Here is a 22,413-nt window from a genome sequence, read left to right on the forward strand (position 1 = left end):
GCGTCAGGTGCGCACTCACCTGGGGCGGGGGGGCGGGGCGGGGGCGGGCCGAGGCCGGCGGCGCCAATGGGACGGGGGCTCGCCGCCGGGGGGGGGGGGGGGGGGGGCAGGGGGGTGGCCAACAGCCCTCCCCTCCCCGCCCCGCCCCGCCCCGCCCCGCCCCGCCCCTCCGGGTTTAAAGCCCCGCGGGCGCGGGCGGCGGCGCTGCGCCGTGGAGCGGCGCTGGAAGTGGCCTGGCCCCGCGCCCCGCACCATGCGCCCCGCGCCGCCCCCGGCCCTGGCCGCGCTGCTCCTGCTGGCGCTGCCCGCCGCCCACGCCGCCTACTTCGGGTCAGTGCCCCCGCCCCCCGCCCCCGCTCCTGCCTGCCGGGCCTCCGGCCGCTGCGGGGCCAACTCCGCCGACCCCTCTGGCCCTGGCCCAGGCGGCATCTCCCACTCAGACGTCGCTCTGCCCGCGCCCAGCGCCCCCTCCCCGCGTCTCCAGCCACCTGGGCTCCGACCCCCAGCGCCCCCTCGAGAGTCCGGCTCTGGGGTCCCCATTCGCAGGCGCTCTTCCCACCGTCCCTGTCCGGGACCTGGCCGCAGGTCCCGGGGTCTGCACGCTGCTTCTCGGACCCTGGTCCGGTCCCGTCCGCCCGGTCGCGCCCCGGCGTCTCTCGGCGCCCCGATGCCCGCTCCGCGGCTCGGCGTGGGCTCTGTCCGGCCGCCGGCTTGGCCTCGGCTCCCTCGCCGCCCCCCGGAGCGGAGACCGGAGGCTGGGGCGGGCGGGGTGGGCTGGTGCGGAGCCGGGGAGGGGGCCGCGCGCGGGCCGGGAGGAGGGTCCGCGCAGCCCCCAGAGGGGACTGTCAGCTGGGAAATCCCACCGAACGCAGAGCGGCGTCGGTGAGTTCTCCCCGGAGGAGGACGGAGAGAGAGCAAGGGCGGGACTGGGAGCGCTGGGAGCGCACGTTCGGGGCAGTGAATGGGACCTCCTTCTCTGGCGCTGAATGGCAGGCACTTGGGGTGGGAGATGGGGTCGTGGGGGTGAAGGCACTTCCCTGCCCTCCGCCCGAAGCCTGAAGCCTGCTCCGACCACGTCCAGTCTGTCACTTTGGCTCACGCCACTTTTTATGGTCTTCACTCCCAGGTGAGGTTTGCAGTCGGACTAGAAGGCAGGCAAGGGAACCCCAAACAAGTGAACCTGCCAGAGGTTGCTTCTCAGGGCCTTCCAGGGAGGGGCGAGTAAGGGTCTGAGGTGCCCCTCCCAGGCTGGAACAAGGGCTGTGGGCTAATTTCCAGGTCATGACCTCTGGTTAAAGCACTCCTTGGCTGTGGGCAATGGCAGAGAGAGAGAGAGAGAGAGAGAGAGAGAGAGAGAGAGAGAGAGAGAGAGAGAGAGAGAGAGGGAGAGAGAGAGAGATGGAAGGGGCAAGGGCTTGTCAGCTCAAACCCTAGCTCTGGGCTCAGCTGCTGCTGACGGGGAAGACACTCACTCCGTCTTTAGGGCTACAATGACCCCTTTTACAAAGAAGGGGATGAACTTGAGCCTCGACCCACTCCAAGAGCAACGCACTGACACTTGTGTTTTGTTTTCCTAATGATTTCAGGCTTGAAGGTACTGTTATTGCCTCAGCAGGAAGGATAAAACGGGAAGGGCACAGATTTGGGGTTCAGTTCCACACTCCTACTTGCTAGCTGTGTGTTCTTGGCCAAATCACGTAGGCTTTCTGTGCCTTGGTTTCTCATCTGTAACGTGAGGTTAATCGTGCCTGTTTCATATGAAGATTATGTGAGTTAGTACATGTGAAGCAATCAGGACATGTCTAGCACATATGCTCAAGGAATGCCAATGATGATGATGATGATGATGATGATATCCCAGCTCTGACAAGGGTTTCTGAGCCAAAATGGAGAGGACCATTCTGGCTGGTGTGGTAGGAAAGCAGAGGACTTTGAAACAGGGCATGGGATTAGAGATTGAGGAGTGAGCAGGCGGCAGCCGTGGAAATGAGAGGGGCGATGATTCGGGCTGGGTTAACGGGGAAAGGAGTCCCGTGAGTCTTGGAGCCACCCCTTCCAGGTGTGAGCCTAGCTGGGCAGAGCTGGCAAAGCACACGTAAGCCGCCACCAAAACGTCTGGGGAGCAGGACTCACACTAAGAGAATAAGCTAAAACCGGGCCTCGTGCTGGCATGTGTTTGGTCTCAGAGAGCCCGGGTTCTCACTGGGGAAGCCCTGTCCCTCACCAGTCAGGCCGGGAGTCCCAGCTTCCCATCAGCATTTGCTCTCTGGGAGGGAGGTGTATCAGCCACCCCCACTGTAGTGAGAATGGGAGGCAATGTGCCTCTCTCTTCTCCAGGCCATTTGCTTTCTGATTATCAGAGGAAGAGCTCTGGCATTCTGATAAAGGAAAATTCAAACACCAGGAGAGCCAGTGGAGCCCATCTTTTGGGGACCTTCAGAATCACAGAAGCATAGACTTCAGCATTGGAAGTGACTCCCCAGGGATCTCTGGCCCAACTCCCTGCTTCAAGCAGGTCATTGTCCCCAAATTTTTAAAGGAAACAACCATCTTTTCCAAACCACAGTAAGCTGGCAGTTGCTGCTACTGCTTCTGCATGAGCCTGGAGCCTAATTCTGTTTATGGTCATCTATAATAATAAAAGCGTAATATGCTAATTAGACCAGACAGCCAAATGACCTTCCGGACATCCTTCCAGACGACCTTCCGGACAAAGCTGGGGCTGCGAGGGAAGCCGGTGCCAGCAGCGGGGGGAAGGAGGGCCGACTCTTGCACGAATTTCGTGCATCGGGCCTCTAGTAAGAACTTAATAACTAGTATCACAGTTTACAAATAACTTTCTCATTCAGCTCTTCTCTCAGCTGATTCTCAGAGCCATTCCTGGGGAATATAGGATGGGCCTAAGCAGTGCCCCAAAGGAAACCAAGGGTCAGAAAGGTCCAACAACTCACCCAATGTCACACAGCATATCAGTGGGAGAGGCAGACTAGAAGCCAGTCTGAGCTCTTTGACCTGCAGCCTCCAGAGCTAATACGGGTGGTCAGTCACCCAGGGAAGCAGCAGCCGCAAAGGAGGCTGTTTAGTTAACTCTGTCTGACTCTCTTGGCTGCGTCCTCAATGATGGGACCGGATGCACTGAGCTCTGCTGGTGTGTCAGGTGGACTCTCAAAGGATGGCATGTTGATGGTGGGCTGGGAGGTAGACCAGAAGTCTGGAAGCTCAGGTTTGCCCTCTTTCTGGACCATTCTCTGTGTTGTCTGTGGCCAAGTCATTTGCTCCAGGATCCTTAGCACCTGGAAGTATTAAGGTTTCCTAACAGGCTGGTCCTCGCCTGGAGTCTAGGATTATTCACCGACTCATGTTTTGGCCCTGTTGGCTTGAGAATTCCGGAAGTATTAACTGATGAGATGTTTTATAAAGGAACATGCCTTGCCTATGTGATGAGCTGCATGCATGATTAAGTCAGACCAATGGCTTTGCAACTAGAAATAGTTCCTTTGGATGCAACTTTTAAAAATCATAGTTGACTTCAATGGTTATTTTTAAATGTGTGACCTCTGTGCTTATTGGGTTTCTTTCCTCTCTGGAGATGAACAGAGAAGTTTATGAAAAGCACAGCTAGACCTGAGTTAGAGTTCAGATCATGCCTCTTGCTAACTGTGTGACGTTAAGCAAATGTCTTAACTTTGCCGAGTTTGGGTGATGATAACACCCATCCTAAAGGCTGGTGTGAGGCTTCATTGGGCCAATGAATGGAAGGGCCTGGTAGGTTGTCAGGCACATACTAAGTGCTCAATACAGTGCTTAGTACTCTTGGTGGTTGCTGGGGCTCTAGCCATCTTCTTGGGTTGTGGAGATGTCATCCTTGTAGAGAAGCAAAACATGCCGAAACCGGTTTGGCTCAGTGGATAGAGCATCAGCCTGCGGACTCAAGGGTCCCGGGTTCGATTCCGGTCAAGGGCATGTACCTTGGTTGCGGGCACATCCCCAGTAGGGGGTGTGCAGGAGGCAGCTGATCGATATTTCTCTCTCATTGATGTTTCTAACTCTCTATCCCTCTCCCTTCCTCTCTGTGAAAAATCAATAAAATATATTTTTTTAAAAAAAGAGGCAAAACACAATCTTAACCCCCCACACCTCCCTCCCCCAAATCAACATTACATACAATAAAATGCACGTGTTCTAAGTGCACGGTTTGGGTTTTAGCAAATGTCTGTCCCCATGTAACCACCACCACAATTACATTTCCTTCATCCCAAAGGATCCCCTGTGCTCCTTGGCAGCCCACCCTCCCCCACCAGCCCCAAGCCACCCCTTCTCTACTTTCTGCCATTATAGATTAGTCTTGCTCCTTGTAGAAGCTCATATAAATGGAATCATATGGAATAGTATAGCTTTTGCTATATGAATTCTTTTTTGCTCAAAATAATGTCTTGAGATTCATCCATGTTGTTGCATATACCAGTAGCACATTCCTTTTTTTTTTTTTTTTTTTTTTTGCCGAGTAGTCTTTCATTGTGTGGATGTTCCTCAATTTGTTTATTCATTCACCTGTTGATAGACATTTGGGTTTTTTCCAGGTTGGAACTATTCCAAATAAAGTTGCTATGTACACGTCTTTTTGTGGACATGTGTTTTTATTTCTCTTGGATAAATATCTAAGACCGGATTGTTAGATCACATGGTATGTATATGTTTAGCTTTATAAGAAACCGTCAAATAGTATTCCAGAGTGGTTGTACCGTTTCACACAGTAATGTGTGAGAATTTCAAGTATTCCGTATTCTTGTCAGCTACTGTCAGTCTTAATTTTGGCCATTTTAGTGGGTATGTATTGGCATCTGGCTGTGGTTTTAATTTGTGTTTTCCCATTGATGAATGGTGTGTTGAATATTTTTATGTGACTATTGGTCATTTGAATGTCTATTTCATTGACTTATTTGGGGTTTTTTATTGTTGAGTCATAAGAGTTTTTATTATTTTTGGTACAAGTCCTTTGTCAGAAAGTATTGGCAATATTATATCCTTGTCTGTGGTTTGCCCTTTCATTTTCTTATTGGTATCTTACCAAGAACAGAAGTTTTTAATTTTGATGAAGTACAATTTTTCAACATGTTCTTGTATATAGAGCATGTGCTTTTTTGGGGGGTCCTATTCAGGAAACCTCTGCCTCCCAGAGGCTGTGAAGATTTCCTCCTTTGTTTTGTTTTGTTTTGTTTTGTTTTTTCTAGAAGCTTTATAGGTTTAGCTTTTGCACTTAGGTCTATGATTCTCTTTTGAGTTACTTTGTGTGTGTGGTGTGAGGTAAGGGTTGAAGTTCATTGTTTTTTCATGTGGATAGCCACTTGTTCCAGCACCATTTGTTAAAAAGGTGATCCTTCCTCCATTGTTATCTTTATTGCAAATTGATTGAGCCAATAGATGAGGGCCTATTTCTGGACTCTCTTTTCCATCTCACTAATTTATATGCTTATCCTTATGCCAGTACCACTCAGCCTTGCTTACTGTAGCTGTTAAGTAAGTCCTGACACCAAGGACAATAAATTCTCTGTCTTTTGTTCAAAATTGTTTTGGCTCTTTTGGATTCTTTATATTTCCACATACATTTTAGTATAAACTTGTCAATATCTACAGAAAAGCCTGCTGGGATCTTGATTAGAATTGCAAGGAATCTATAAATCAATTTATAGAAGATTGGCATTTAAACAATAGTGAGTCTACTGATTTATAAACAGGCCATCTCTATTTAAAATGTTAGCAGTGTTTTGTAATTTTCAGTGTACAGGTCTTACAAATATTTTAAAAAACCCATTAAGTGTTTTATATATTTGAATAGTATTTATTTTTAATCAAAAAGCATTTTTAGGAATTACTTGAGAAAAAGCAGGGTTGAAGGGAAGAAAGGGTAAAATACATGTTACTGCTTTGGGGTAGTGGGTTGGAAGCCAAACATCACTGATAAGAATCACTGTGTTTAGGGAAGGAATTCAGCCAGCCTTGTTACCAACCCCCCTCCACGCCCCCAAGAGTTGGGCTCTAAGGTTGGGTTTAGGGTGAAACCAGCCTCCTCAGTGGATGGCGGTGACGTTTCTGAGGCTGTGGAGTGGAAAAAGGAGGGGAGGGAAGCAGGTCAGGGGGACCCCTGGGGTGGCATCTCCTAAGTAAGAGAGGTCCTGGTATCTTTAGGATTATGTGCTCAGGTAGATGTTGGGCTCAAGAGGATGTGGGCCAGGTACTCTGAGGGGACATCACCTCGGCATCTGCCTGATAGGATTGGAGGCAGCCCAAGGTCCTGGTCTTGGAGTCACACAAATTGAGTTCAAATCCTTCATCCAACTACTTACAAAAGTGTGGCCCAGGCAAATCATTTAGCTATTCTGACCTCAGCTTTCCCATCTTTAAAAATGGGTTCATCCTTACCTCGTGGGGTTGTTGTGAGGGTTAAATAAATGCATATAAACGCGCTGAAATGCTATTTATATAATAAAAGCATAATATGCTAATTAGAACAGACAGCCAAAGACCTTTCAGACTTCCTTCCTTATGGATGAAGCCAGGGCTACGAGGGAAGCCCAAGTCCCTGCTGGTGGCCAGAGGGAAGCTGGTGCCAGCAGCCAGGGAAGGAAGGCCTACTCTTGCACGAATTTCATGCATCGGGCCTCTAGTCTCTGCATAAGGAGTCTGAGAAATTTCATGATCTGCCTTAGAGCATCCAAGTTAAGGAGCATCTTTCGTGCCATTTGCTCCTTCCTCTCTCCATTTTTAGCCCACTGTGTAATTGTTTCCAGTCATTGTATAATTGAATCCTTCTGTGTTCAGCACTTTATGTGCATATCATCTCATTTAGCCATTGTGACAGCCTAGGAGGTGGGTACTGATATAATTATCTTCATTTCCAGGTGGGTGGGGGCACGTTCACAGAGACCAAGAGCCTTGCCCAAAGCCACGCAGCTAGTGGCTGGGAGCACCAAGATTTAAACTCTACTACTCTTCAGAATCCAGAGCCAACCCAGTCAGCCCTGCCTCATGCTCCTGTTGAGCCCCAGCTGAGGCCTGCCTCCCTCTGGCCAGCTCAGGCCCTCTGAGACCCAGCCTTTCACTTAGCTTCTATCATGGGCATCTCTCGTACCTCTCTCTCTCTCTCTCTCTCTCTCTCTCTCTCTCTCTCTCTCTCTCTTATATATATATATATATATATATATATATATATATATATATATATATATAATGTTTTTATCAATTTTTAGAAATAGGGAGAGAGAGAAATGTCATCAAGTGGCTGCTTCCCATACGCCCCCTGCAGGATTGAGCCCACAACCCAGGCATGAGCCCCAACTTGGAATCGAACCAATGACCCCTTAGTTTCTTGGTTGATGCTCAACCGGTGGGCTGTACTTCATGTCTTAAACCCTTAATTTGTCATCCAATTCTTCATGTGCTCATGTCTCCAATTCATGCATAGCTCTCTTTAAGAAGAGGTATTGGGGCCCTGCTGTGGTCTGAGTACCTCCCAATAGGCCTTAGCTTTGTTCCTAGTCTGTAGTGAATGTCTGAATGAGCAGTCCCTCTCCCTTTCCCTGGTCCTTCCTCTCCCCCAGAGCCCTCCTCTCTACCTCATCACATTTATTCTTTCATCTTCTGCTCACTCTTGGCTCTCTGGAGCACACGTTGCTTTGCCAGGATCTGGCCTGTATCTGGAAGGAGCTAGAAGCCAAGCAGAGAGCAGAGACTTGCCTGATCAGATGCCAGAGTCAGCCCCACATGGCCTACCATGGGGAACCACTGGCAGCCAAGATGCACTTGGTGCTAGGGCAGTGGCCTCAAGGCCAGACCCTTCCCTGGAGAGATGAAGATTGCGGGGGGGGGGGGAGTGAGGGGAGGTGAAGAGTCTTAAAGAGCCAGGAAATACTTAGACCCCCATGCTCAGTCAGCACTGGAATTTCCAAAGGAACTGGTTTTAGGACAACAGCAGAGAAGGCCTACTTTCTTGACAGTTACAATCCCTTCGAGGCCAGATGCGCCTCAGAATTGAAGACTTTTCAGATTTTAGAAAGGTAATATAATGCATACATCATGTATAACCTGACATCCCTAGCAAGGCCGAGGGCCAGCACCCCATCATCCGACACTTCATTTTTGCAGAAGAAGCATCTAGGTGTTGGGATAAATCAAGACCGTAAATATTCTCGCCTTGGTTCAGGTCAAGTCTCTGCCGCGTGAGTTCCTCACAACCGTGCGAACACTCGGCAGTTTCCAGAGCTGTCTGGAGTCTGGAATTGTGGATAAAGGCTTGTGAACCTACAGCAAACTTTCAGCACATGTCACCACCAGAGGCTGTGAAAGAAAGACTTGGGCCAAGTTCTTGGCTGGTCCTCACTTGGTATCAAAGGGGGGCTCGGGCTGCCCTGGGCAGTGTTTGTCCCCACAGGGGCTCAGAGGGCTGGAGGACGCGGGGTCTGACTGACCGCAGCCAGGTGGCCCTGAGCGCTGGCACCGGGGAGAGCACGCACAAGTGATCCCAGTCTAAGGGCCAGGGAGGGCATGGTTGCAGCCACACCCTCCTGAGAGCAGACGGCAGGGAGGCCAGGAAGTAGGGATGGAAGAGGCTGAGGGAGAGCCTAGAGCTACGCTCGAAGGGTTGGACATCTGAGGGAGTTATGCAGCCAGCAGGAGTCTGAGGAACACTTGCTCAGAAGATCTGGGGTGGGGACAGGAGGACCTCAGAAGAAAAGAACCTATGATCTCTACCAGGGAGCGTACAGGCTGCTTGGAGAGACTGTACGGCCCTGAGGAGGGAGAAAAGAGTGCCAGCCCCACAAAACCAACGCTCCTGTATCTGCAAAATTGGAAGATGGGGAAGGGGATGGGCGAAGAGCGATGGGGCTGACAAGTAAGGAGGTCTTCCTGGAAGAGATGGACAAGCATCATAGCATGTTAGATGGAGCTGGACAGGCCCCCTGTGTCCCTTTTCTCGTCCTCTGCATTGTCGGAGAAGGCAGTGGCTGGCTATAAAAGGTCCTAGCTGGTTGGCTCAGTGGATAGAGCATCAGCCTGTGGACTGAAGGGTCCCAGGTTCAATTCTGGACAAGGGCAGGATTCCAGTAGGGGGTATACAGAAGGCAGCCGATCAACCATTATCTCTCAGCATTGATGTTTCTATCTCTCCCTCTCCTTTCCTCTCTGAAGTCAATAGTGTGTGTGTGTGTGTGTGTGTGTGTGTAAATATAAATATATATTAAGTAAATAAAAGGGTACAGGGGATCCATGAGGGGTTTTGGACTGAAACGCATTCCAGGTAGGAGGTCCAGCATGAAGAAAGGCATGGAGGTCGGACTGAGAGCCATGGCTGGGGAGCAAGGAGGAGACTGGCTTGGCCTGAGGAGAGGCGCCCTCTGTACAGCCCGGGCTCGCTGTGCATCCAGCATGGTCCAAGGTGGGAAGTTATTCTGGTCCTGCTCTGGAGGACCCTGATCTGTTCCCGAGGGAGCACCCCCTTGGGCTGTCCTGGACCACTCTGGCCCTCCCTAGGCACACTCAGGGCCTGACTTCTTGACCAGGTTAGGAGGTTCCTGCTATTTCTGGAGCTGAGAGGAGGAGTGTGGGCCATCCCTGGGACCTGCGGGAGGACAGACGACGACAGCAGCCTGGGACGTCTCTGCCTACAGAGCATCTGCAAATAACAGAACTGCCCTTGTCACAGAGTGAGCACACATGAGACGTTCCCTAGGGGCCTGGCGCTTCCGGGACCCACAGCCCAGTTGAGCTTGCCTGGCCATGGGGAAGAGGGTGACCACTCAAGAGCATGCCATACTAGTTATCGCTGGTTGGTCAACTTACCATGATTCATAGGTTGGCCATAGGTTGGGGCAGAGCTGAAGGGGGGTGCTGCTTGCCAGGAGGAGATACAGCCTCAGCAGCTGCAGTCCCCACTCCATGCCTCCTACGCTGCTCCTCCCCTGGGTCAGGGTTGGGCCTCTGAACCAAAGACCCTTGGGAAGCTTGTCTTTAGGGCTTCTGGCCTCTCCTCTCTCTCCTCCCCCCACTCCTTGCCTCAGGCTCCCAGTTTCTCCCTTCCCAATCCCAGATGCTCTCCTCTGACCATTTTTCTATCTAGCGAAGTACGTGCTCCGGCACTAGCATTACATCAGACTCTCCTGCTGTAGTATGAACAAGCAGGCTGCTTCTCTAAAGTCAGAAGCTCTCTTTCTGACTTGGGGCTGAAAAGGGAAGGTTAGACCAGGGGCAAGTAGCCTCTTAAACAAAGGCACCTTCTCTCCCTGGGGCTGCCCAGGGGCCAGAGGAGTCCTGACCAGGTTTTCTTACCTTCAAACCTTCCTCTCTTCTATTCCTATCACCCTAGGCTGTGGTGGTGTCTGACTTTGATTACCTGAAGCTTCATGTTGAAACTGAACGCGGGAACCACCAGACGGGTTGATAGAAGCCGTTAGGAGACCTGGGGCCTAGCCCCAGCCCTGCCACGAGCTCAGTGGGTCACCTCGGACCATAAATCCTACGTGGATTCCTCAGGCACCAGGCAGCTCACAGCAGACACTTGGCAAACGTCTCCCTGTCCCCAGAAGCCTCGGAGATATCTCCCAGAAGCCATCATGGCGAAACCTTGGGACTGGGTGATCTTGTGGGGTTTATTCAGCCCTAAGACAGAATCACTCAAACGGTGTCCATCTGGACCCAGCCAGGGACCTGGGGGAGAGGTAGAGGCGAGGGGTTCCTCTGCTCGGGAGTCACTTCGGGGACCCTCCATGCCACCCGATCCGTGCATGTGATGGGCGAAGGCTCCCTCCCCTCAGCTTCTGCCTGAGCCTGAGCGGGGAGGGAGGGAGCCCGGAGGGGGGAAGAGGGATTCGTTTCCTTTCCAGATGTTGCACTTGTTACGCTGTGGATCCTGGAGATTGTTGAGATGCAAAGCGTGTTTGCTGTGTGGGCTGCTTGCTGCCCATTTAGCTCGGGAGCACGTCTCCCCGATGCCATCCTCAGCGGGCAGCCCAGTCTGCGGAAACAGGAAGCAGAGCAGTTCTTAGGGAGACAAAGCCCACAGCTGGGACCGCTCTTTCTCTCTAAGCCAGGGATGGGGGGGGGGGGGAGAAGGGGGGCTGGGGAGAAGCTCTGTGGGCTCCTGGGGGGAGGTGGTGATGAGATGCAGTCCTCAAGGTGGGCTCTGCGGCTGAGAGCTGGGGAGCAAAGCAAGGCTGGACCCAGGAGGGGCTGGGGGACCCAGACAGGAAAGGAGTGAATGTCCTTGTTTATTTCCGTCTTCTGTGGGTAAACCTGGCACAAAGCTGATGCACAATAAAACCCTCCATCTTAATTTTAAATGAGTGAGTGAGTGAGTGAAAGGAAGGAGTGCAGTGAAGCTAGGAGATGTAGACTGCTCATTGAGGACTTCTTCCTGGGGGAGGCGGGAGGTGGCGCTGACTCCAGGAGAGGGGGCAGGAGGCTGAGGATGGAGGGAAGGATGGAGGGCAGGACACCTGATGGCAGGAAGAGGGGAGAGAAGCCTGGGGCGGTGTTGAGGGCCCCGCCCCCTCTTTGAAGGACTGTTTGCTCAGAACCATGGATGCTCTCTTCCTGGGCTAGTCACTGCCCTCACTAACTCTTCCTGCTGGGAAGAGGTGGGTAGTGGAGAGCGAGCACGGGTGGGGGTAACAAGTTGGTGAGAGTGGGGGGGGGGGGGAGAGAGAGAGAGAGAGAGAGAGAGAGAGAGAGAGAGAGAGAGAGAGAGAGAGAGATTCAATGAGGGCTGGGAAAGGTGGGCTGAGACGTTTGAGATGAAAGCACAAAAGGAGCACTTACCGTGTAAACGGCCCTGCAGCGGAAGCCTGTTATCGGAGCATCTAATGGGGCTTGTAGGGCCGAGGCCAATGCTCCAGGCAGGGCAAGGCTTTCCTGGTTCCCAGGCAGCTGCCTGCAGTTGGCATGGGCCCTGGTGCCAGGCACAGCTCCTGGCCCCTCCAGCTAAGGGTCCAGACATGCTGGCATGACCTGGTGCCCTGGAAACCACCAGCCTTGTCCTGTGCCAGCCCCACTTACCCACCACATCCTGGGGGAGGCCTCCTCTGGCCCCATCAGACCCTCTCAAGCAGAAACAGGTGTGTGTGGAGGTGGGAGGGGGGTAGAAAAGCAGAGCCTGGGGCACACTCAGGTGATGGGAAGTGTTCTCCACCTGCCAGGCCTGGGGGCGTCCTCCTGCCTCCTCCCCACCCCACACCTCCCCCTGCAGGCAGGACCGAGACTGGCCAAGGTCAGGTTCTCACCCAGATGATTTGGGTCCCTGAGCAGCTACTGATTGTTCCTCGGGAAGCTGGACTTGTTCAAAACTTCCTTCTCCCTCCCCTGCCCCTTGGGGTCTCGGGAGAGTCTGGGGTACTCTTGCATTCAGCCATGTTTTCTCTAGACTGTGAGCTCTTCGAAGGCAGGAGCGGGTCCCAGCACCCAGCACAGGGCCCGGCACATAGTAGGTACTTAAGAAGGACAGGTATCTGGAGCTTATGATGTGCGAGGCAGTGTTCTAAGAGCTTACAGATGTGAACGCATTTCCCCCTCAGGTCAGCCCTGTGACGTAGGCACTGTGATGAGACTCAGGAGGTGGAGTCCCTTTCCCAAGGTGGGGGGACTCGTAAGAGGCGGAGGTGGGATTCGAATTCAAGCAGTCTGGCCCCGGTCATGCTCCCCCACTCGTCACCGCGTACCTCTTAGATGGAATGGCTCAGAGGGCGAGTGGATGTCCTCAAGGTCACGGGCGAGTGAGGGCAGACCTGGGACCCAACCACCCAGATCAGAACTGCCTTGGGGACCTGAGGTCCCTGGGTCCCCACTCTCCAGCAGGTGATGGGTGATTGGTTCAGGATGAACCCCACTTCCTGTCAGGGGTCTGATGGCTCCTGAGTCCTGGCTGATGGTAAACCAAAGCGGTCTCCTGAGAGGCCTTCCTCGAAGCCTGGGGAACCGCCTATTGCTTACTTCACCGTCACCTCAGGTGGGGCTGCTTTAGCCCAAACTGGGGGTGACCGTGGGGAATGTGAAAGGAGGCAGGAGCGGACAGAAGAGACATCTGGGTTGGGGGGTGGGGCAGGGGGTGAATGTGAGGTGGAGTCCTGAGGGGCACCCTTGCCTTTTCCCACTCCATGGGGAGATGAGGTGGCCAGGGAAGTGTCTGGGATGGTCTGGGGCAGGGGTCTTCAAACTACGGCCTGCGGGCCACATGCGGCCCACAGAGGAGTCTGATCCTGCCCGCCAGGTTTTTTGGGCAGTGAGCGCAGCCGAGGTGTTACAGTAGGAATTAGTAGTTCATATAGTCCGGCCCTCCAGCTCTCTGAGGGACCGTGATCTGGCCCCCACTTTAAAAAGTTTGAGGACCCCTGGTCTAGGGTCAAAGCCAGGTGCATCTCATTGCATGGGGGTGGGGGTTTCTTGTCTTATTATTAACCTAAGGGTCATGGGCCAAGGGGGCAGGGGGCAGAGGATATAGGCTGGGGCCAAAGAAGGGAGGAGAATGGAGATGGTCACAGGGGGGTGTTACTTTCCTAACTGGAGAAGAGAGTCTGGAAAGCAGCCTGTGGAAGCCGGACTGGATGATGCAGGAATGGGGAGACCAGTTGGGCCAATGCAGGTGCCACCCATGAGGTCCCGGGTGTCTCAGGAACACCAGTCAGGCGGGGAAGCCTGGAGGCTCGTCCTCCAGCGCGGAAGAGCAACAAGGAAAATTGCAAATTCTCCGTCCTCTGCTCTTTGGTTCAGAACGCTGGTCACTTGTTTGGCTGATAGTCTGACCTCACCGAGGAGCCGTGTCTTTATTAGAACCCCCAAATTTGTCTGGATTTGTTAGATTAACGAAGGCCACTTGATCTTCTCCAGTTTACTCCCATGGGGCTCAGCTAATATGTGGGCAGTTGAGACTTTTGCAGAGGGGCCTGGTGTGTGGGTTCCCAGGCCTGGGTGTGGTTTCTTTAAGGAAAGAGGATCCTGTCCACTGACCTGGAGCAGACTGGAGCCTGCACCACCTGGAATTCTTCCAGGGTCCAGGAGGAAGCCTTCCCCAGCAGATGCCCTGGGCTGGGCCCGTGGAGAAGAGCTCACAAGCACGGGTTTAAGGAAATGCCTCCAGGCATTCTCTAAATTTGATGTCAGGGCCCTATTTCTTTTTTTTTTTAATTTTTTTTTAATATATTTTATTGATTTTGTACAGAGAGGAAGGGAGAGAGATAGAGAGTTAGAAACATCAATGAGAGAGAGTCATCGATCAGCTGCCTCTTGCACACCCCCCACTGGGGATATGCCCGCAACCAAGGTACATGCCCTTGACCGGAATCGAACCCGGGACCTTCAGTCCCCAAGCCGACGCTCTATCCATTGAGCCAAACCGGTCTTGGCTTTTTTTTTTTTTTTTTTTTTTTTTTTTTAATATATTTTATTGATTTTGTACAGAGAGGAAGGGAGAGAGATAGACGGCCCTATTTCTTCAAAGGAAATATGATCTCCAACCACAACATGGAAAACAAATAAGGGGAAAACTGGGTCCCGGGAGGGCTCCCAGCTGTCCGCCTCCTCGCCCCTGAGGGGCAGTGCCAGGGCGCCTCTTCTGAGGGCAGCCCTGGGCAGCCCAAGGCCCAACGTGGCCTGAGGTCCCTGTGCGGTTGGCTGCCTTTCCCGACCATTAATCGCTACTTAGTGTCATTACCGCTAATAAAATTAACCGACTTTATAGTGGACTCCTGGGGCCGTCAATCACAGGCTCTATTACATGGAATTTAAAAACAAAAACAAAACATGTGCCTGTGGATGGGGAAAGGGTACTGAGCCTGGCTCACAGGAGCAGCCTAGGGCACGCTGGTACTCCACAGCTGTCATAAGAACCTCATCAGGGGCTGCAGGCACCCTTAGTTAGACAAGCCAACTCCAAGTCTTGACACTGTATTACAGGTAGGGGCGTCTCAAGCAAGAACACAGCTGACCTCAGAAAGACCCTGCTCCCCAAATTCTCTCTCCCACTCTCTTGAGGCATTGATTCATTCTCTCTTTAGACCAGCTTCCTTTAAAAAAAAAAAAAAAAAATCGCCTGAGTTACAGGCCAGTCACCAAAAAAGAGAGAGAAAGCAACTGTATGCTCTCTTAATTCACATTCCAAATTCCCAGAGAAAGGACTGATTGGCCCAGCTTGGGTCATGTGATCCTCATTGGTTCAATCAACAGGCCAGAGCAGCAGGGCAGCCAACCCATGCAGAGGGCCACCAGGGAACAGGGCTGTTTTGAACTGGTAGAACCATTTCACAGAGAGCTCTAATCCTAGTCCCCACCTTGCTGCTGATCTGCCCAGTCACTGTCTCTTCAGGTGTCTGCATAGTAATTTAAGGGGCTTAGAAATAAGCACTCATAAAGTGGTAGCTATATCATCTCATATAACATCATGTACCTGTAATGATACAACAAGGATAGCCATTATTCTTAAAATGCATTTGAGACAGGACTTGAAGGACGGGCAACACTGTTGATCAAAATCCCTATCCCTCCCTGCTCATTCTGCCATCTGTCAATCAGCCGCTGTAAGGAAAGCAGCAATTTCTGAAACATGGGAACTGCAGAGGCAGGCACTGTCCCTGGCGTGGGGGGGACATTTGGGGGGCTGCGTGGCTGCTGCCCCTTTGCTGCCTGCAGCCCCCCAGGGGCTCTCCGCCCTGGAAGCCGGTCAGGGTGGGGCCCCTCAGCTGGAGGAGTTGACATCAGGTTCTGCCATGGACCAGCCAAGGGTCAAGCTCCCAGGGTTTCCTGCCAGGCTGCCGGGAGGGGCTTGGGTGTAGGCCTGGCGGACTGGAAATTTACCCATTTGCCCCCAGGTTAATGATTAACGGGCCCCTGCCCTCACCCTGTCTGGGAGGGGAACCAGGGCCAGGCTGGGCCAGGAGGAGCCCGATAGCATCTGTCTCTGCTCGGAGGTTTCAGAGATATGCTCCGTGCTGGGTTGGCTGCACCTGATGGGTTTGGAACCTACAGGCACTTTCTGGGGGCACCTGGGGCCCGGCCAGCACCGGCGCCCACCCAGACAGGGAGGGCATGGCGTCTGGCCAGGTGTCCTGGCCGGGGCAGGTGGCTCCGAACGGGGAACTGTGCCCCTGTGTCCATGGGACACGGGCCTTTCTGACCCCTCGGGGCTTGGCCGGGACTTGCCTTGGAGCAGGAATGGCCAGTGCCACGTTCAAGCAGGAGCTTTAAAAGCCTCCGTGTGGCTCTACCTTCGTTCTTTTACCTTGACCGTGAGGCCAGCATGTTCCAGAAAGGGGTTACGTCCTCCAGCCTGCGTCTGGGATGACCCTCGCGGAGGGTCACTAGGGGATGGGACAGTGAGTTTTTGAACTGGTAGAACCCTGTCCCAGAGAGCCTCTGGGAGGGTAAGGCGCGCTCTAATCCCAGTCCCCACCTTGCTGCCGATCTGCTGGGCGACTCGGGCCCGTCACTGCCTCTTCAAAAAGCCTCTGTTTCCTTTTCTGGACAAAGGGAAGACTCTGCCCAAGTTAGACAGTCAAGCATCTTGCAGGAGGAAAGGATTCTGAGAAACTCTCGCATGTCCCCAGGCACTGTGGTTGGTACTTTTCACGTGATCACCCCCGACACCCCCAGGAGGTAGAGAGCATCGCTGGTCCCACTTTCCGGAGGAGAAAACCACGGCTTCAAGGTCATACAGCGAGGCAGTGGCAGACAGGCTCAGAACGTGGCAGCCGGATTCCAGCTCCCACAAACTTCAGATGTTATTGTATAACGAGAAGTCGGGACTGAGGGCAATTCAGCTCCGTCACCTTCACTCACCCATCTGTCAATCTGTCCATCCACCCACCCACCCATCCTCCCTTCCCTCCCATCCCTCCTCCTTTCTTTCCTTCCACCCATTCTTCCACCAACGCGAATATTCCCCAAGCATTTCTTATAACAGGCACTGAGTGGCCAGATGGTTGATGATCTGGGAACAAGTTAGGTTGGCGTGGGATTACTTGGGCGGTGACATGTGTCAGGGGGACAGGGCCATCGGGAGAATGGCTGGGTGTCTGCTCACCGTGTACAGCGCTCTGCCTCCCCTACCCCCCCCCCCCCACCTCATACTCCATCCCCATCCCCGCCTTTGGAATGAGTGTGGCTCTCCCCTCTGAACAGCAGCCAGTGCTACCTGCAGTATTTCCAGACTTCCCTGATAATTGAATCTGTAAATATACAGATTCCCCGGGCCCCACTCCAGACCCACAGAAGCAGACTTGCTAAGTGTGGATCCTGGAAGTCTGTGTTGTTAAGCACCGCGTGATTGCATAAGGGTGGGGAACTGGGTGGGCGAGAAGAGCAGAGACTTTGGCATCTAGAAGACACGCTTGGGACCCTGCCCTGGCCCCTGTTAGCAGCACCTTGGTTTCCTGCTCTGCAAAAAGGGACTAGAGCCCCATGGGGCCGGCCTCCCTCCGGAAATGGCGAACCCCTCCACGAGGGCCCCCTCCCCTGGCCTGCCCGCGTCCTCCAGACCTGTCCTCGTTAGTTCTCTCCCCCAGCTCCGTCGCCCCATTGGGACTCCCCAGGGTCACGGGTCTCCCTTCTCGCCCCCCTAGCCTGACTGGCCGGGAGGTCCTGACGCCCTTCCCCGGGCTGGGCACCGCGGCGGCGCCGGCCCAGGGCGGGGCCCACCTGAAGCAGTGCGACCTGCTGAAGCTGTCCCGGCGGCAGAAGCAGCTCTGTCGGCGGGAACCCGGCCTGGCCGAGACCCTGCAGGATGCTGCCCACCTCAGCCTGCTGGAGTGCCAGTTCCAGTTTCGGCAGGAGCGCTGGAACTGCAGCCTGGAGGGGAGGACGAGCCTGCTCAAGAGAGGTAGGGAGGAGGGCAGAGAGGAGGAGGGCTGGGGGGAGGAGGGCAGAGAGGAGGAGGGCAGAGAGGAGGAGGGCAGAGAGGAGGAGGGCAGAGAGGAGGAGGGCAGAGAGGAGGAGGGCAGAGAGGAGGAGGGCTGGGGGGAGGAGGGCAGAGAGGAGGAGGGCAGAGAGGAGGAGGGCTGGGGGAGGAGGGCAGAGAGGAGGAGGGCAGAGAGGAGGAGGGCTGGGGGGAGGAGGGCAGAGAGGAGGAGGGCAGAGAGGAGGAGGGCAGAGAGGAGGAGGGCAGAGAGGAGGAGGGCTGGGGGGAGGAGGGCAGAGAGGAGGAGGGCAGAGAGGAGGAGGGCTGGGGGGAGGAGGGCAGAGAGGAGGAGGGCAGAGAGGAGGAGGGCAGAGAGGAGGAGGGCAGAGAGGAGGAGGGCTGGGGGGAGGAGGGCAGAGAGGAGGAGGCTAGGAAGATGCCCTTCCCACACCCCTGGCCCCTGTGCTCAGGCCACACTGCCCTTGCGAATCCAGCCCAGTCCTGGGGAGCAGAGTTGTGGGTTAATGAGGCCCGTTAGTGAGGGCATGTGTCAGAGGATCGGGGGCTTCAGAAGTGGGTTAGTCCAACTTGTTCACACACGGATGTGGAGTCAGGAGCCTCGGTTCAGTCCCAGCTGTCTCCCTCACCAGGTGCCTAAGTCCCTTCTCTTTGCATCTCAGTGTTTGACCTGTTCCCCTGCCCCCAGCCCTCCACTGCCCCCAGATTCTGCCTGGGGAACTGGGGTATATACTCACAGTGAATGGAAAGGCCCATCTCAAATAGCACCTCGCGGCCTGAGCCCAAGGGCAGGGTCCTCGGGTTCACGCGCCCCTCCCCCCGCGCCCGGCCAGGCTTCAAGGAGACGGCCTTCCTGTACGCGGTGTCGGCGGCCGCCCTCACGCACACGCTGGCGCGGGCCTGCAGCGCCGGCCGCATGGAGCGCTGCACCTGCGACGACTCGCCGGGCCTGGAGAGCCGGCAGGCCTGGCAGTGGGGCGTGTGCGGCGACAACCTCAAGTACAGCACCAAGTTCCTGAGCAACTTCCTGGGGCCCAAGAGGGGGAGCAAGGACCTGCGGGCGCGGGTCGACGCCCACAACACCAACGTGGGCATCAAGGTGAGCGCGCTCCCGGGGCCCCCAGCCCGTCCTCCCCACCGGCCCCCCAGCACACACACACACACACACACACACACACACGCACACGCACGCACGCACACGCACACGCATGCACACAGCCGTCCCAGGATGAACCTCTTTTAAAAAAAAATTGATTGATTGATTAAGGTATTACATATGTGTCCTTATTCCCCCATTCCCCCCCACCTCCTATTCATGCCTTCACCCCCCTGAACCTCTTTTTTTCCACCAGCGTTCCTTGGGCAGTGGCTTTCAGCCGTGACCAGGACGCAGGGAAGGTTCCCGGGGGTCAGCGGCGCTGGACAGCGGGTGGGGGCCAGGGTGGGGGGACAAGCCCCGGTGAGACAAGAACGTTAGGAGAGGGGTCTCCGTTCCAAGGACTAGCCTTCCTGGAGGCCTTAGTAGCCAACACCGTCAGAAAGCTCTGATCCGGTGCCACCCCCACTCCTCCTCTGAGTTCACACATGGAAAGAGGAGGAGGCCCGGGCGAGGGACTGGACTTGGCTGGGGTCACACGGTAGCTGCCTCTCCTGGACTGGAGGGTAAACGGTGTCCAGGTCTGTGGGGTGAGCGGGCTGCGGGAGGAAGGGCCTCAGGAAGCCGAGGTCCAGGCCCTCATCACTGAGCTGTGCAAACCTCGGCTGCTGTCCTCGGCTGTGCACGCCGTCCACTCCACAGGGACTCCGGCCCGGGGAGGGGCCAGCCTAGCCCTCTCTCACCGCGGCATGCCCGTTGGCATCGAACTGCTTCTGCCCAGGGCAGGAGGAGCCTGGGGCTAGTTTGCACAGAGATGCCACCCGGCGAACTCTCCCATCTTCCTGCAGCTCCCCCGCTGGGGGGGGGGGCGCCCTGGGCCTCTGACCCCGCCTCCCTCTGCCCCCCCCCCCCAGGCCGTCAAGAGTGGCCTCAGGACCACCTGCAAGTGCCACGGCGTGTCGGGCTCCTGCGCCGTGCGCACCTGCTGGAAGCAGCTCTCCCCGTTCCGGGAGACGGGCCAGGCGCTCAAGCTGCGCTACGACTCGGCGGTCAAGGTGTCCAGCGCCACCAACGAGGCCCTGGGCCGCCTGGAGCTGTGGGCGCCCGCCAGGCTGGACGGTCCCGCCAAGGGCCCGGCCCCCCGGCCCGGGGACCTGGTCTACATGGAGGACTCGCCCAGCTTCTGCCGGCCCAGCAAGTACTCCCCGGGCACAGCGGGCAGGGTGTGCTCCCGGGAGGCCAGCTGCAGCAGCCTGTGCTGCGGGCGGGGCTACGACACCCAGAGCCGCCTGGTGGCCTTCTCCTGCCACTGCCAGGTGCAGTGGTGCTGCTACGTGGAGTGCCAGCAGTGCGTGCAGGAGGAGCTCGTGTACACCTGCAAGCCCTAGGTCCGCCGCCCGGTGTGCCAGCCGGGCACTGCCAGGACCCCCTCACTCAGTGCCCAGAGCCGCCCAGCCGTCCAGCTGGCCCCTCGGGGCAGATACGCCTGCACGCATGCGCTCATCGATGGGCGTGCCCATGGGCACCCGTGCTCCTTCCTCTCCCCGTCACGCCTGGCAGCCTCCCGCTCCCTCGACACTCAGCCATGCGAGGGGCAGGCTCTGCCCTGAGCCCGAGGGTCCCCAGTCTTTTTTGAGGACTTGCAGCAGGAAGGCAGAGTGGGAAAGGAGTGGAAGGAAACGAGAGAGGCCGGGAGGAGGGCAGGCCCGAGGTTTCGGAGGGGACGGGAGAAATCCCTCGCCATCTCCGTTCCTAGGACACGTGGCCCAGCGCCGCCCGGGAGAGGCAGGGAATTGAGCTTCGGGGTAAGGAGGGCACCGGGAGGCAGTGCCAGCTGGAAGCCCAGGCTGGAGCCTGGCTGGGAGGGGTCAGTCCCCCCCCCGGGGGCCCTGCTCCGGGCACAGTGGGCCCAGGGGCCACAAACCGTCACCACCCAGAGACAAGGGGCAAGGCCAGGGGCTGGGAGCCGTGGGTTTGGAGAAAAGCAAGCTTTCTGGGCTGGAATGGGCCACATCAGAGACACGTCCTAGACTCCGAGTCCCTGATTATGTTTTTAAAATCTGCCCGTGCTGAGGCCTCTTTCTTGTCTTGAGAGCTGTTACCCGGCGCCACCCAGCCGTGCTCAGCAAGAGCACCGGCGGGTGCAAGACCCAGAGGGGGCGCAGTGCCCGGGGGGCTGTTTGCTCTGGGACACAGATCCTTTAGTCCCCGCCCAGGAGAGGGTGGCAGCCCCCTGGTGCCAGGCAGGATGTGGTGCCAGGCAAGCTCAGCGTCTCAGCTTCCCCTGGAGCTGGCTCTGGTCCCCATGGTTGGGGTCCCCCTGTGCTGTGAGGCCCCCACACAGTTGACATTTGGGGTACAGGAGAGTTGGCTTATGCGTCCTGATCCTGGTTACATTTCTGCTCTAACAGCTACTCATCTGCTTAAGGTTTTTGCCCTGGGGAGGTGTAGGGACAGGAAAGTCTTTGCTAAGCCTGGTTTCCTAGGGAGCCCCCTTATTTACTAATGGGCCCTCCGCCTAAGAAACAGAAGTGACTGCTGAATTCCTCCAATCCTGTGGACATTTTCAGTGATACCTCCCAAGGCCCTGGGTGGGAGGAGGAGAGAGAGGCTGGTACACTCACACACACATACACACACACACTCACACACACACACACACACACACACGTACACACACACAAATGCACACACACTCACACACACACACACATGTACACACACATACAAATGCACACACACTCACACACACATGTACACACACATACAAATGCACACACACTCACACACACAAATGCACACACACTCACACACACACATGTACACACACATACAAATGCACACACACACACATGTACACACACATACACTCACTCACACATACATACACACACATGTACACACACAAATGCGCACACACTCACACACATGTACACACACATACAAATGCACACACACTCACACACACACACACATGCACACACGCATGCCTCTTGGACCTGCCGGGCTGAGGCTCCTCCCTTGGCAGCACACACCCCCCTGGGTCAGGACCAAAGCCCCGCAGGGATCACTTCGCTGGCGGCTGTGCTTCCCCAGAGCAGGGCTCGGAGCCAGCCGGGCGGAAGTGACCTCCTCTGGGATGGCCTTGGCCACGCTGCTCGCCCGGCCGCGCCCTCTGTCAGCTTCCTCTCGCCCTGAACGCAGAGTTGCTGACCCTCCGCTGAAACAGGAAGCGTCAGAGTCAGCTGAGTGCTCAGAAACTCCCCTCGGGCCCCAGGAAGACGCCCCGGGGCGAGACCTCCAAGGGCGAGATGGCTCTGCCTCTCCAGGGGCGCGGGCAGCCTGCAGGATGCTGGAAGGATCTCTGGCCGCAGAGGCTCTGATGAGCCTTCTTTCTGGACTGACCACGCACCCAAGCAGCTGGCCC

General features: G+C 55.6%; 1 protein-coding gene across 1 annotated transcript; it reads left to right on the forward strand.

The window, feature by feature from the left end:
* The first annotated feature begins 224 nt into the window (after window positions 1-224).
* WNT9B (Wnt family member 9B) lies at window positions 225-21,642 on the forward strand. Its single transcript, XM_084861748.1, has 4 exons — window positions 225-330; window positions 17,598-17,854; window positions 18,724-18,989; window positions 19,901-21,642. The coding sequence occupies exons 1-4, from the start codon at window positions 254-256 to the stop codon at window positions 20,372-20,374; spliced, it is 1,074 nt and encodes a 357-aa protein (XP_084717874.1). The 5' UTR covers window positions 225-253; the 3' UTR covers window positions 20,375-21,642.
* The last annotated feature ends 771 nt before the right edge of the window (window positions 21,643-22,413 follow it).

The sequence above is a fragment of the Pipistrellus hanaki genome (genome assembly GCF_964339955.1).
Source record: "Pipistrellus hanaki genome assembly, chromosome: 16".
Taxonomy (NCBI): domain Eukaryota; kingdom Metazoa; phylum Chordata; class Mammalia; order Chiroptera; family Vespertilionidae; genus Pipistrellus; species Pipistrellus hanaki.

Excerpts from the sequence above, each read along its gene's own strand:
- WNT9B (XM_084861748.1), top strand. The coding sequence starts at position 254 with ATGCGCCCCGCGCCGCCCCCGGCCCTGGCCGCGCTGCTCCTGCTGGCG. Across the intron at positions 331-17,597 it reads GCCCACGCCGCCTACTTCGG|CCTGACTGGCCGGGAGGTCC; the intron begins GTCAGTGCCCCC and ends TCGCCCCCCTAG. Across the intron at positions 17,855-18,723 it reads GACGAGCCTGCTCAAGAGAG|GCTTCAAGGAGACGGCCTTC; the intron begins GTAGGGAGGAGG and ends GCGCCCGGCCAG.